This window comes from Salmo salar, chromosome 23, assembly GCF_965601325.2.
Source record: "Salmo salar chromosome 23, fSalSal1, whole genome shotgun sequence".
Taxonomy (NCBI): Eukaryota; Metazoa; Chordata; class Actinopteri; order Salmoniformes; family Salmonidae; genus Salmo; species Salmo salar.
In genome coordinates, this window is record NC_138313.1 from 52,800,001 (window position 1) to 52,816,476 (window position 16,476).

At 45.1% G+C, this 16,476-nt stretch overlaps 1 protein-coding gene across 1 annotated transcript in view; it reads left to right on the forward strand.

Annotated features, from left to right (window-relative positions):
• The window catches only part of stra6 (signaling receptor and transporter of retinol STRA6), a 71,463-nt gene that overhangs the window by 48,835 nt on the left and 6,152 nt on the right, over positions 1-16,476 (forward strand). Inside the window, exons 14-17 of the mRNA XM_082968228.1 lie at positions 5,051-5,168; positions 5,844-5,939; positions 6,886-7,049; positions 14,745-14,879. Of these exons, the coding sequence (XP_082824354.1) occupies positions 5,051-5,168; positions 5,844-5,939; positions 6,886-7,049; positions 14,745-14,879 (513 nt within the window). The remainder of the gene's footprint in view (positions 1-5,050; positions 5,169-5,843; positions 5,940-6,885; positions 7,050-14,744; positions 14,880-16,476) is intronic.

A 16,476-nucleotide genomic window follows, 5' to 3' on the forward strand; every position in this document is an offset into this window, starting at 1 on the left:
GCTCACATCTGCTCAGGTAAAACACCTGCTCACACCTGCTCAGGTACGACATCTGCTCAGGTACAGGGCAACACCTCATCCTGTAGTTTGGGGTCGTGGCAAAGGGCTAGAGCAAAGACATACTCTAGTTCTTTTAACTTAGATGTTAAGTCCCCATTATGGTGTTGACATTTTGTGATCCAAAGTGCTGTGTGAATGCCGGAGAGTCTTATGGCTTCTAACGACAGAAAGCCCCATCTGTCTGATCTTTGCCACCACTTTCCAAGCAGAGCTGACTTGAAGTGTTCAGGTTTCAGACACAGCATTTTCATAGGGAATGACATGAAACATGGCCTTTCAGTGACAGACTAGTGAGCCCACCTTGGGGAAATAACAGAATAACAGACTAGTGAGCCCACCTTGGGGAAATAACAGAATGACAGACTAGTGAGCCCACCTTGGGGAAATAACAGAATGACAGACTAGTGAGCCCACCTTGGGGAAATAACAGATTAACAGACTAGTGAGCCCACCTTGGGGAAATAGCAGAATAACAGACTAGTGAGCCCACCTTGGGGAAATAACAGAATAACAGACTAGTGAGCCCACCTTGGGGAAATAACAGAATAACAGAATAACAGACTAGTGAGCCCACCTTGGGGAAATAACAGAATAACAGACTAGTGAGCCCACCTTGGGGAAATAGCAGAATGACAGACTAGTGAGCCCACCTTGGGGAAATAACAGATTAACAGTGACAGACTAGTGAGCCCACCTTGGGGAAATAACAGATTAACAGACTAGTGAGCCCACCTTGGGGAAATAGCAGAATAACAGACTAGTGAGCCCACCTTGGGGAAATAACAGATTAACAGACTAGTGAGCCCACCTTGGGGAAATAACAGATTAACAGTGACAGACTAGTGAGCCCACCTTGGGGAAATAACAGATTAACAGACTAGTGAGCCCACCTTGGGGAAATAACAGAATAACAGACTAGTGAGCCCACCTTGGGGAAATAGCAGATTAACAGACTAGTGAGCCCACCTTGGGGAAATAGCAGAATAACAGAATGACAGACTAGTGAGCCCACCTTGGGGAAATAGCAGAATAACAGACTAGTGAGCCCACCTTGGGGAAATAGCAGAATGACAGACTAGTAAGCCCACATTGGGGAAATAGCAGAATGACAGACTAGTGAGCCCACCTTGGGGAAATAGCAGAATAACAGACTAGTGAGCCCACCTTGGGGAAATAACAGAATAACAGAATGACAGACTAGTGAGCCCACCTTGGGGAAATAGCAGAATAACAGACTAGTGAGCCCACCTTGGGGAAATAACAGAATAACAGGACTAGTGAGCCCACCTTGGGGAAATAACAGAATAACAGACTAGTGAGCCCACCTTGGGGAAATAACAGAATAACAGAATAACAGACTAGTGAGCCCACCTTGGGGAAATAACAGAATGACAGACTAGTGAGCCCACCTTGGGGAAATAGCAGAATAACAGACTAGTGAGCCCACCTTGGGGAAATAGCAGAATAACAGAATGACAGACTAGTGAGCCCACCTTGGGGAAATAACAGATTAACAGTGACAGACTAGTGAGCCCACCTTGGGGAAATAGCAGAATGACAGACTAGTGAGCCCACCTTGGGGAAATAGCAGAATAACAGACTAGTGAGCCCACCTTGGGGAAATAACAGATTAACAGTGACAGACTAGTGAGCCCACCTTGGGGAAATAGCAGATTAACAGTGACAGACTAGTGAGCCCACCTTGGGGAAATAGCAGAATAACAGACTAGTGAGCCCACCTTGGGGAAATAGCAGAATAACAGACTAGTGAGCCCACCTTGGGGAAATAGCAGAATAACAGAATAACAGTGGCAGACTAGTGAGCCCACCTTGGGGAAATAGCAGAATGACAGACTAGTGAGCCCACCTTGGGGAAATAACAGATTACAGACTAGTGAGCCCACCTTGGGGAAATAACAGATTAACAGACTAGTGAGCCCACCTTGGGGAAATAGCAGAATAACAGACTAGTGAGCCCACCTTGGGGAAATAACAGAATAACAGACTAGTGAGCCCACCTTGGGGAAATAGCAGAATAACAGACTAGTGAGCCCACCTTGGGGAAATAACAGAATAACAGACTAGTGAGCCCACCTTGGGGAAATAGCAGAATAACAGACTAGTGAGCCCACCTTGGGGAAATAGCAGAATGACAGACTAGTGAGCCCACCTTGGGGAAATAGCAGAATAACAGACTAGTGAGCCCACCTTGGGGAAATAGCAGAATGACAGACTAGTGAGCCCACCTTGGGGAAATAACAGAATGACAGACTAGTGAGCCCACCTTGGGGAAATAACAGAATAACAGACTAGTGAGCCCACCTTGGGGAAATAACAGAATAACAGACTAGTGAGCCCACCTTGGGGAAATAACAGAATAACAGACTAGTGAGCCCACCTTGGGGAAATAACAGAATAACAGACTAGTGAGCCCACCTTGGGGAAATAGCAGAATGACAGACTAGTGAGCCCACCTTGGGGAAATTGCAGAATAACAGACTAGTGAGCCCACCTTGGGGAAATAACAGATTAACAGTGACAGACTAGTGAGCCCACCTTGGGGAAATAACAGAATGACAGACTAGTGAGCCCACCTTGGGGAAATAACAGAATAACAGACTAGTGAGCCCACCTTGGGGAAATAACAGATTAACAGTGACAGACTAGTGAGCCCACCTTGGGGAAATAACAGATTAACAGACTAGTGAGCCCACCTTGGGGAAATAACAGATTAACAGACTAGTGAGCCCACCTTGGGGAAATAGCAGAATAACAGACTAGTGAGCCCACCTTGGGGAAATAACAGAATAACAGACTACTCCAGCCGTTGTGGTTTCATCTCGCTGTGATATTCACAGCTGGATTTAGAGCTCTCATCGTGAAAGCAGAAGCTCTAACGATTCTGAATTGTGTCTGAATTTACGTTTTTCGTTTTTTTCTGTCGACAGTTTTATATATTGTCCTGTCACTAAGTATTGTCATATCTATTTTACAGTTATAATACATTTGAAATCTTACAGGAAGTAGTTTATAATTTCATTGTTAATATAAGACACTGAACAAAACATACAAAAGCAACATGTAAAGTGTCCCGTTTTTTCATGAGCAGAAATAAAAGATCCCAGAAATGTTCCAGACGCACAAAAAACGCTTATTTTTCAAATTTCTCACAAAAATGTTGCCAAGATAATCCATCCACCTGACAAGTGTGGCATATCAATAAACTGATTTATACACCATGATCATCACACAGGTACACCTTGTGCTTGGGACAGTAAAAAGTCATTGTATAATGTGCAGTTTTGTTCACACAACACAATGGCCACAGATGTCTCAAGTTTTGAGGGAGCAGTGCAATTGAAATGTTGACTGCAGGAATGTCCACCAGAGCTGTTGCCAGAGAATTGAATGTTCATGTATCTACCATAAGCCGCCTCCAATGTTGTTTTAGAAAATGTATCAGTGCGTCCAACCGGCCTCACAACCACAGACCACGTGTAACCACGCCAACCCAGGACCTCCACATCCTGTTTCTTCACATGCGGGATCATCTGAGACCAGTAACCCAGACAGCTGAATAAACTGTGGGGTTGACTGCCTTGACCTGACTGCATTTGGGCGTCTTGACCTGAATGCATTTGGGCGTCGTGACCAGGGTCTTGACCTGACTACAGTTCAGCGTCGTGACCAGGGTCTTGACCTGACTGCAGTTCAGCGTCGTGACCAGGGTCTTGACCTGACTGCAGTTCAGCGTCGTGACCAAGTTCAGTGGAAAATACTCACCTTCGATGGCTACTGACACGATGGAGAAGTGTAATCTTCACGGATGATCCCAGTTTCAACTGTACTGGGCAGATTGTAGCCAGCGTGTATGGCGTCATGTGGGCGAGCGATTTGCTGACGTCAACGTTGTGAACAGAATGCCCCATGGTGGTGGTGGGGTTATGGTATGGACAGGCAGAAGCTACGGACAACGAACACAATTGCATTTTATCAATGGCAATTTGAGTGCACAGAGATACCGTGACGAGATCCTTTTGGCCCATTGTCAGGCCATTCATCCACCTCCATCACCTCATGTTATGTTACAGCATGATAACGCACGGCCCCATGTCGCAAAGGATCTGTACACAATTCCTGGAAGCTGAAAATCTCCCAGTTTTTCCATGGCCTGCGTACTCACCAGACATGTCACCCATTGAGCATGTTTGGGATGCTCTGGATCTACATGTACGACAGCGTGTTCCAGTTCCCGCGGGTACCCAGCGACTTTTCAACAGCCATTGAAGAGGAGTTGGGGACAACATTCCACAGGCCACAATCAACATCCTGATCAACCATATGCGAAGGAGATTTATCGTGCTGCATGAATGAGGCAATTGGTGGTCACACCAGATCCACACCCCTACCTTTTTTTTTTTAAAGGTATCTGTGACCAACAGATGCATATCTGTATTCCCAGTCATGTGAAATCCATAGATTAGGACCTAATGAATTTATTTAAATAGACTGATATCCTTCTATGAACTGTGACTCCATCAAATCTGAAATTGTAGCACGTTGCGTTCACATCCTGTCTTCACCCGAGATCCTTCATTTTGGGGTCACATCCTGTCTTCACCCGAGATCCTTCATTTTGGGGTCACATTCTGTCTTCACTGAGATCCCAAAGGCTCCTGAGTGGCGCGGCGGTCTAAGGCACTGCATCTCAGTTCTAGAGGCGTCACTACAGACACCCTGGTTCGATTCCAGGCTGTATCACAACCAGCCGTGATTGGGAGTTCCATAGGGCAGCACACAATTTAATATGCCCGGCGTCGTTCCGGGTTTTGCCGGTGTAGGCCGCCATTGTAAATAAGAATTTGTTCTTCATTGACTTGCCTAGTTAAATAAAAAATTTAAAAATCCTTCATTTCGGGGGTCACATTCTGTCTTTACCTGTGGGGTTGTACTGCGTATTGGGTATAAAATGCTTAAAACATCACTCCAGGTATGCTGATCCAGACCATAGTGTTCTTCCTGTGTCTGCTGATCGCGGTGTTCCTCATCATCATCCCCATCTTCCACGCACAGAACCTCATGCTCTTCAAGGTGCTGGGAAACATGTGGTGAGTGGTGCTTCTCAGAGACTATAGCCCTACACGTCCCAATGGCACTACATGATGAAACGCTTAAGTACTGCTTAAGTACTGCTTATGTACTGCTTATGTACTGCTTAAGTACTGCTTAAGTACTGCTTAAGTACTGCTTAAGTACTGCTTATGTGTGGGTTATGTGTGGGTTATGTTATGTATGTGTGGGTTATGTGTGGGTTATGTTATGTATGTGTGGGTTATGTGTGGGTTATGTATGTCTGGGTTATGTGTGGGTTATGTGTGGGTTATGTTATGTATGTGTGGGTTATGTGTGGGTTATGTTATGTATGTGTGGGTTATGTGTGGGTTATGTTATGTATGTGTGGGTTATGTATGTATGGGTTATGTGTGGGTTATGTATGTATGGGTTATGTGTGGGTTATGTATGTCTGTGTTATGTGTGTGTGTATGGGTTATGTGTGTATGGGTTATGTATGTATGGGTTATGTGTGCGTTATGTATGTGTGGGTTATGTATAGTTATGTGTGGGTTATGTATGTATGGGTTATGTGTGCGTTATGTATGTGTGGGTTATGTATAGTTATGTGTGGGTTATGTATGTATGGGTTATGTGTGCGTTATGTATGTGTGGGTTATGTATAGTTATGTATGGGTTATAATGTACCCCCCTTTATTTCCTCTCCTCAGGCCGTTCTGGTTGTTGCTGTTCTCGGTTGTAGTGGTCCAACATGTCGCCACCAGGTTCTGCTTCATTAAGAAGTGCACAGGGACTCTGGACAACAGGTATGAACACTAGTGTGTGTTCTGTAGATGGACTGTGTTGTTAGGTATGAGCTGGTCTCTCACTCTAGTTCTAGGATGTATCGTAGGTAGACGGGTCGTACGTTCTCTCACATAACTAACATAGGCATCGCAAGCCACCCTGATCTCGCGAACTTACATGAATGTTTCGTTGCTTGCGAGGCCGATCAGTTAAATGTGATCGTCATGTTCAGATGGACATTAGTTTATTATTGGTGCCAGGTGGAGACATTAGTTTATTATTGGTGCCAGGTGGAGACATTAGTTTATTATTGGTGCCAGGTGGAGACATTAGTTTATTATTGGTGCCAGGTGGAGACATTGGTTTATTATTGGTGCCAGGTGGAGACATTAGTTTATTATTGGTGCCAGGTGGAGACATTAGTTTATTATTGGTGCCAGGTGGAGACAGGGTAGAATTAGTTTATTATTGGTGCCAGGTGGAGACATTAGTTTATTATTGGTGCCAGGTGGAGACATTAGTTTATTATTGGTGCCAGGTGGAGACAGGGTAGACATTAGTTTATTATTGGTGCCAGGTAGGGACATTAGTTTATTATTGGTGCCAGGTGGAGACATTAGTTTATTATTGGTGCCAGGTGGAGACAGGGTAGAATTAGTTTATTATTGGTGCCAGGTGGAGACATTAGTTTATTATTGGTGCCAGGTGAAGACATTAGTTTATTATTGGTGCCAGGTGAGACATTAGTTTATTATTGGTGCCAGGTGAAGACATTAGTTTATTATTGGTGCCAGGTAGGGACATTAGTTTATTATTGGTGCCAGGTGGAGACATTAGTTTATTATTGGTGCCAGGTGGAGACAGGGTAGAATTAGTTTATTATTGGTGCCAGGTGGAGACATTAGTTTATTATTGGTGCCAGGTACAGATAGGTTAGATTGTTGACTCTGTGTCTCTCTCTCCTAGGGGTAGCCTCTTCCTGCTGACCTACCTCTTGTTCCCCGTCAATGTTCTGATTGGTGTGGTGCTGGGGGCGTGGCGGCTGGTCATCACGGCCCTGTTCAATATCGTCCACCTGGGACGCATGGACATCAGCCTCCTCAACCGCCATGTAGAGACCTTTGACCCCGGTGAGTCACTGGGACCCTCTGTGTGTATCTGGAGTTCACACTGGTGATCTAACCCATGTCCGGAAACAACCCTTGTCCTTGTTCAATCCTCTCAGATCTAATAGCCCCTAGTCTGGACGTTTACCTGTCCAATCCTCTCAGATCTCCTACCCCCTAGTCTGGACGTTTACCTGTCCAATCCTCTCAGATCTCCTACCCCCTAGTCTGGGCGTTTACCTGTCCAATCCTCTCAGATCTCCTACCCCCTAGTCTGGGCGTTTACCTGTCCAATCCTCTCAGATCTAATACCCCCTAGTCTGGACGTTTACCTGTTCAATCCTCTCAGATCTAATAGCCCCTAGTCTGGACGTTTACCTGTCCAATCCTCTCAGATCTAATACCCCCTAGTCTGGACGTTTACCTGTCCAATCCTCTCAGATCTAATACCCCCTAGTCTGGACGTTTACCTGTCCAATCCTCTCAGATCTCCTACCCCCTAGTCTGGGCGTTTACCTGTCCAATCCTCTCAGATCTAATACCCCCTAGTCTGGACTTGTCCCTGTCCAATCCTCTCTGGACGTTTACCTGTCCAATCCTCTCAGATCTCCTACCCCCTAGTCTGGACTTGTCCCTGTCCAATCCTCTCAGATCTAATACCCCCTAGTCTGGATGTTTACCTGTCCAATCCTCTCAGATCTAATACCCCCTAGTCTGGACGTTTACCTGTCCAATCCTCTCAGATCTAATACCCCCTAGTCTGGACATTTACCTGTCCAATCCTCTCAGATCTAATACCCCCTAGTCTGGACGTTTACCTGTCCAATCCTCTCAGATCTAATACCCCCTAGTCTGGACGTTTACCTGTCCAATCCTCTCAGATCTAATACCCCCTAGTCTGGACTTGCCCCTGTCCAATCCTCTCAGATCTAATACCCCCTAGTCTGGACATTTACCTGTCCAATCCTCTCAGATCTAATACCCCCTAGTCTGGACGTTTACCTGTCCAATCCTCTCAGATCTCCTACCCCCTAGTCTGGGCGTTTACCTGTCCAATCCTCTCAGATCTCCTACCCCCTAGTCTGGGCGTTTACCTGTCCAATCCTCTCAGATCTCCTACCCCCTAGTCTGGACGTTTACCTGTCCAATCCTCTCAGATCTAATACCCCCTAGTCTGGACGTTTACCTGTCCAATCCTCTCAGATCTAATACCCCCTAGTCTGGACTTGTCCCTGTCCAATCCTCTTTGGACGTTTACCTGTCCAATCCTCTCAGATCTCCTACCCCCTAGTCTGGACTTGTCCCTGTCCAATCCTCTCAGATCTAATACCCCCTAGTCTGGATGTTTACCTGTCCAATCCTCTCAGATCTAATACCCCCTAGTCTGGACGTTTACCTGTCCAATCCTCTCAGATCTAATACCCCCTAGTCTGGTCATTTACCTGTCCAATCCTCTCAGATCTAATACCCCCTAGTCTGGACATTTACCTGTCCAGTCCTCTCAGATCTAATACCCCCTAGTCTGGACGTTTACCTGTCCAGTCCTCTCAGATCTAATACCCCCTAGTCTGGACATTTACCTGTCCAATCCTCTCAGATCTAATACCCCCTAGTCTGGACATTTACCTGTCCAATCCTCTCAGATCTCCTACCCCCTAGTCTGGACTTGTCCCTGTCCAATCCTCTCAGATCTAATACCCCCTAGTCTGGATGTTTACCTGTCCAATCCTCTCAGATCTAATACCCCCTAGTCTGGACGTTTACCTGTCCAATCCTCTCAGATCTAATACCCCCTAGTCTGGACAATTACCTGTCCAATCCTCTCAGATCTAATACCCCCTAGTCTGGACATTTACCTGTCCAATCCTCTCAGATCTAATACCCCCTAGTCTGGACGTTTACCTGTCCAATCCTCTCAGATCTAATACCCCCTAGTCTGGACATTTACCTGTCCAATCCTCTCAGATCTAATACCCCCTAGTCTGGATGTTTACCTGTCCAATCCTCTCAGATCTAATACCCCCTAGTCTGGACGTTTACCTGTCCAATCCTCTCAGATCTCCTACCCCCTAGTCTGGACTTGTCCCTGTCCAATCCTCTCAGATCTAATACCCCCTAGTCTGGATGTTTACCTGTCCAATCCTCTCAGATCTAATACCCCCTAGTCTGGACATTTACCTGTCCAATCCTCTCAGATCTAATACCCCCTAGTCTGGACTTGTACCTCTCCAATCCTCTCAGAGCTCTACAAGGGGAAAGGGGCTAGGGGTTGTTTCTGGACAGAGCCCATTTAACTAATACATCTACATTCCTTCTACTACATTCCATTTAGTTTCATAAAGCTATTCTCGCATCTTGTTAGGATGTTTGATACTATATTTATTGAATACTATATGAATCCTATACATTCACATGGCCGATTTGAATGCGATCAAATTAGCTTAGCTTCTCAGTGATCAAATTATATTTCAACAAAATGTTTCAGGAATTCGTATCTGTTTCTAACTACAGAAACGATTTCAGAACGTTCTGATATGGTGGGTTTTGAAATCGACTTTTCTTGTGCTTATTTGAGATGGAATGACTTCATCCTCTTACAATTTCTCTGTAATTGAGCCTAACCCTTTAAGGTTAGTGTTTTTAACCACTAAGAACCACAGGAGGTTGGTGGCAGATTCATTGGGGAGGACTGGCTCGTGGTAACGACTGGAGCGGAGTAGGTGGAACGGTACCAAACACATCAAACGCATGGTTTCCATGGTTTCCGGGTGTTTGATGCCGTTCCATTTGCTCCGTTCTGGACGTTATGAGCCGTTCTTCCCCTCAGCAGCTTCCTGTGCTAAGAACAGTCCACTAAAGGAATGGTTAGGTTTCACCATTTTAGTGTTACAATTCTCTAAAGAGAAGACATTGTATCTAGTTTCAGACACACAATTATATTATTTGAACCAATATGTAGGCTAATAGCCAGAAGTAATTTTCACCTTTGAAATGTGTTTTTTTTTTCTCTATCCCTCAAGAATACTCTCACCATAGTGTTAAGTAAAATGGACCAATTTTCTCTGAATAAATGAATAAATGCATTTATAGAGTTCCCACTTTGAGGACAGAAATAGGTTTGTGCCCCAAATGGCACCCTATTCCCGTAATAGTGCACTAGCAGTGATCATCCAATAGTTTTCTCCTCCACTTCACCACGCTGGGAGCAGAAACCCCCATATCCCGATTCTCTAGTCCTATGAAACCGTTATCCCTATGTTTTGCCACAGCATTGTGATTGCAGTCCAATCTCAGAAGCTATGAGACGTCCCAAATAGCACCCTATTTCTGATAGGGCTCTGGTCCAAAGTAGTGCACTACATAGGGAAATAGGGTTCCATAGGGTTCTGGTCCAATGTAGTGCACTACATAGGGAATAGGGTGCCATTAGGGACTCAGACCCCTTGATTTCTTCCACATTTTGTTACATTAAAGCCTTATTCTAAAATGGATTAAATAAAACAAATTCGTCATCAATCTACACACAATACCCCATGATGACAAGGTAAAAACAGGTTTTTAGAAATTTAGCTAATGTATTAAAGGTCAAAACAGAAATGCCTTATATTTAGACCCTTTGCTATGAGACTGTAAATTGAGCTCAGGTGCATCCTGTTTCCATTGATCATCCTTGAGATGTTTCTACAACTTGATTGGAGTCCACCTGTGGTAAATTCAATTGATTGGACATGATTTGGAAAGGCACAAACCTGTCTATATATGGTCCCACAGTTGACAGTGCATGTCAGAGCAAAAACCAAGCCATGAGGTCGAAGGAATTGTCCGAAGAGCTCAAAGAAAGGATTGTGTCGAGACACAGATCTGGGGAAAGGAGCCATAAAATTTCTGCAGCATTGATGGTCCCCAAGAACACAGTGACCTCCATCATTCTTAAATGAAAGAAGTTTGGAACCACAGACTCTTCGTAGAGCTGGGCGCCCGGCCAAACTGAGCAATCGGGGGAGAAGGGCCTTGGTCAGGGAGGTGACCAAGAACCCGATGGTCAGTCTGACAGAGGTCCAGAGTTCCTCTGTGGAGATGGGAGAACCTTCCTGAATGACAACAATATCTGCAGCACTCCACCAATTAGGCCTTATGATAGAAGGCACATGACAGCCTACTTGGAGTTTGCCAAAAGGCAAATAAAGGACTCTCAGACCATGAGAAACAAGTTTTTCTGATCTGATGAAACCAAGATTGAACTCTTTGGCCTGAATGCCAAGCGTCCCGTCTGGAGGAAACCTGGAACCATCCCTACGGTGAAGCATGGTGGTGGCAGCATCATGCTTTGGGGATGTTTTTCAGCGGCAGGGACTAGGAGACTAGTCAGGATCAAGGAATAGATAAACAGAGCAAAGTACAGAGAGATCCTTGATGAAAACCTGTTCCAGAGCACTCAAGACCTCAGACTGGGGGTGAAGGGTCACCTTCCAACAGGATAACGACCCTAAGCACACAGCCAAGACAACGCAGGAGTGGTTTCGGGACAAGTCTCTGAATGTCCTTAAGTGGCCCAGCTAGAGTCCGGGCTTGAACCCGATACAACATCTCTGGAGAGACCTGAAAATAGCTGTGCAGCGATGCTCCCCATACAACCTGACAGAGCTTGAGAGAATTTGCAGAGAAGAATGGGAGAAACTCCCCAAATACAGGTGTGCCAAGCTTGTAGCGTCATCGCTGCCAAAGGTGCTTCAACAAAGTACTGAGGGTCTGAATAAGTAAATGTGATATTTAAAAAATAAAAAAATAAATGTGCGAACATTTCTAAGAACCTGTTTGCTTTGTGATTATGGGGTATTGTGTGTAGATTGATGAGGGGAAAAAGCAATAAGATTGATTTTAGAATAAGGCTGTAATATAACAAAATGCACTGTATATACAGTTGAAGTCAGAAGTTTACATACACCTTAGGTTGGAGTCATTAACCCGTTTTTCAACCACTCCACAAATTTCTTGTTAACAAACTATAGTTTTGGCAAGTCGGTTAGGACATCTACTTTGTGCATGACACAAGTAATTTTTCCAACAATTGTTTACAGACAAATTATTTCACTTAAAATTCACTGTATCACAATTCCAGTGGGTCAGAAGTTTACATACACTAAGTTGACTGTGCCTTTAAACAGCTTGGAAAATTCCAGAAAATGATGTCATGGCTTTAGAAGCTTCTGATAGGCTAATTGATATCATTTGAGTCAAATGGAGGTGTACCTGTGGATGTATTTCAAGGCCTACCTTCAAACTCAGTGCCTCTTTGCTTGACATCATGGGAAAATCAAAAGAAATCAGCCAAGACCTCAGAAAAAAATTGTAGACCTCCACAAGTCTGGTTCATCCTTCATCTGTACAAACAATAGTACCCAAGTATAAACACCATGGGACCACGCAGCCGTCATACCGCTCAGAAAGGAGATGCGTTCTGTCTCCTAGAGATGAACGTACTTTGGTGTGAAAAGTGCAAATCAATCCCAGAACAACAGCAAAGGACCTTGTGAAGATGCTGGAGGAAACAGGTACAAAAGTATCTATATCCACAGTAAAACGAGTCCTATATCAACATAACCTGAAAGGCAGCTCAGCAAGGAAGAAGCCACTGCTCCCAAACCGCCATAAAAATGCCAGACTACAGTTTGCAACTGCACATGGGGACAAAGATAGTACTTTTTGGAAAAATGTCTGGTCTGATGAAACACAACAATAGAACTGTTTGGGCATAATGACCATCGTTATGTTTGGAGGAAAAAGGGGGAGGCTTGAAAGCCGAAGAACATCATCCCAACCGTGAAGCATGGGGGTAGCAGCATCATGTTGTGGCGGTGCTTTGCTGCAGGAGGGTCTGGTCCACTTCACAAAATAGATGGCATCATGAGGGAGGAAAATTATGTGGGTATATTGCAGCAACATCTCTAGACATCAGTCAGGAAGTTAAAGCTTGGTTGCAAATGGGTCTTCCAAATGGACAATGACCCCAAGCATACTTCCAAAGTTGTGGCTTAAGGACAACAAAGTCAAGGTATTGGAGTGGCCATCACAAAGCCCTGACCTCAATCTTATACAAAATGTGTGGGCAGAACTGAAAAAGTGTGTGCGAGCAAGGAGGCCTACAAACCTGACTCAGTTACACCAGCTCTCAGGAGGAATGGGCCAAAATTCACCCAACTTATTTTGGGAAGCTTGTGGAACGGCTACCCAAAACGTTTGACCCAAGTTAAACAATTTAATGGCAATGCTACCAAATACTAATTGAGTGTATGTGAACTTTTGACCCACTGGGAATTTGAAGAAGGAAATAAAAGCTGAAATAAATCATTCTCTCTACTATTATTCTGACATTCTTAAAATAAAGTGGTGATCCTAACTGACTAAAGACAGGGAATTTTTACTAGGATTAAATGTCAGGAATTGTTTAAATGTATTATATGTAAACTTCCTACTTCAACAGTAGCAGTTAAAAGTTTGGACATACCTACTCATTCCAGGGGTTTTCTTTATTTTTACTATTTTCAACATTGTAGAATAATAGTGAGGACATCAACACTATGAAATAACACATATGGAATCATGTAGTAACCAAAAAACTGTTTTTATTTTATTTTACCAGGTAAGTTGACTGAGAACATGTTCTCATTTGCAGCAACGACCTGGGGAATAGTTACAGGGGAGAGGAGGTGGGATTAATGAGCCAATTGGAAGCTGGGGATGATTAGGTGGCCGTGATGGTATGAGGGACAGATTGGGAGTTTAGCCAGGACACCAGGGGTTAACACCCCTACTCTAACGATAAGTACCATGGGATCTTTAGTGACTACAGAGAGTCAGGACACCCGTTTAATGTCCCATCTGAAAGACGACACTAAAAGTGTGAAACAAATCAAAAGACTCTTCAAAGTAGCCACTTTGTTTTACACTTCTAGCTCTGACTTTGATGAGTTTAATAGTTTAGTTTGACAGATTAGATATATTTCCTTTATTGAGGAAAAATGTACTTACCTATGACTGTGATATGTGGTTGTCCCACCTAGCTATCTGGAGATGAATGTACTGACTATGACTGGTCCACCTAGCTATCTGGAGATGAATGGACTGACTATGACTGGTCCACCTAGCTATCTGGAGATGAATGTACTGACTATGACTGGTCCACCTAGCTATCTGGAGATGAATGGACTGACTATGACTGGTCCACCTAGCTATCTGGAGATGAATGGACTGACTATGACTGGTCCACCTAGCTATCTGGAGATGAATGTACTGACTATGACTGGTCCACCTAGCTATCTGGAGATGAATGGACTGACTATGACTGGTCCACCTAGCTATCTGGAGATGAATGTACTGACTATGACTGGTCCACCTAGCTATCTGGAGATGAATGTACTGACTATGACTGGTCCACCTAGCTATCTGGAGATGAATGTACTGACTATGACTGGTCCACCTAGCTATCTGGAGATGAATGGACTGACTATGACTGGTCCACATAGCTATCTGGAGGTGAATGGACTGACTATGACTGGTCCACCTAGCTATCTGGAGATGAGCAAATGTGTATAAGACGTAAATCTTTACTGTGGGCCCCAATTTTAGCATTCATAAAGCCTTTATAACGACTACATAAGTTTCTATTGCTTTTAGCCCAGTGATTGTGATCTCCCCTCTGTCCCTGTGTCTCTCTAACAGCCTATCGTTGCTACGCTCACTATCTGAAGATTGAAGTGAGTCAGAGTCACCCGGTGATGAAGGCCTTCTGCGGGATGATGCTGCAGTTTGCCAGGCAGGACGGGGCCGAAAAGAAGGCAAGAGACGAAGAGGAAGGTCTGTACTAGTCCTGTATTCTTCCTCTAGTGGTGGTGTACTTGTCACGGCTGTCTGCGTCTTCTGACGATATAGCGAAATCGTCGTCTGAAAATGTAGACCAATACGCAGCGGATGTCGTGTTCATCTTTGAATTTAATTAATCGCTCACGTGAACACTATACAAAAAAACAATAAACAATGACAGTGCAACAGTTTTGCAGGCTATCCTAACGCAGTGCAAAAACAATCTCCTACAACAGACAAACACAAACACAGCCTCATATATGGGACTCTCAATCAAAGGCAAATAGACAACACCTGCCTTCAATTGAGAGTCCCAACCCCAATGAACCCAAACATAGAAACAGACACACTAGACTCAACATAGAATTACATAGATCCTAAACCAAAACCCGGAAATACTAAATCAAACGCCCTTTTACCAAAACACCACCCCGAACCACATAAAACAAATACCCTCTGCCACGTCCTGACCAAACTAAAATGACAATTAACCCTTATACTGGCCAGGACGTGACAGTACTAGTCCTGTCTGTCTCTCTCAACGCACCGACGCGCCCCCCCCTCAACGCTCCGACGCGCCCCCCACTCAACGCTCCGACGCGCCCCCCTCTCAACGCTCCGACGCGCCCCCCTCTCAACGCTCCGACGCGCCCCCCCTCTCAACGCTCCGACGCGCCCCCCCCCCTCAACGCTCCGACGCGCCCCCCTCAACGCCTGACATCTAACGTCTGACTGCTGTCTCTTAAGAAAAAATGGCGACTAGTGGACAATTATGTCTTGAATGACCTGCTGTCCAACCTAATATATAATTGTCTCATACCACTGTCTGTCACGTACAGTAGAAAATTGTAGGAAGCAGAAAGCTGGCATGAGTATAATGTGGTTTAATTTACACCCTGGTCCTGATGCCTCTCCTCGATCAGATCTGTAATCAACGATTCATCTGTCCTTACGGTGAAGTGTGCCCACGCATAAACGCCCGACACTCTGCTCTGTTCAGCCTTGTGCCCACGTTTATGTTCTATTCATCTCGGAGGCTGTCACTATGGAAGACAAACACGTCTTACAGCTGTATACTCAGTTAAACTGGGGTTGGGACGGCCCGTTAATTGGTTAAACTGGTGTTGGGACGGCCCGTTAATTGGTTCAACTGGGGTTGGGACGGCCCGTTAATTGGTTCAACTGGGGTTGGGACGGCCCGTTAATTGGTTCAACTGGGGTTGGGACGGCCCGTTAATTGGTTCAACTGGGGTTGGGACGGCCCGTTAATGGGTTCAACTGGTGTTGGGACGGCCCGTTAATGGGTTCAACTGGTGTTGGGACGGCCCGTTAATGGGTTCAACTGGTGTTGGGAAGGCCCGTTAATGGGTTCAACTGGTGTTGGGACGGCCCGTTAATGGGTTCAACTGGTGTTGGGACGGCCCGTTAATGGGTTCAACTGGTGTTGGGACGGCCCGTTAATTGGTTCAACTGGTGTTGGGACGGCCCGTTAATGGGTTCACCTGGTGTTGGGACGGCCCGTTAATGGGTTCAACTGGTGTTGGGACGGCCCGTCAATGGGTTCAACTGGTGTTGGGACGGCCCGTTAATG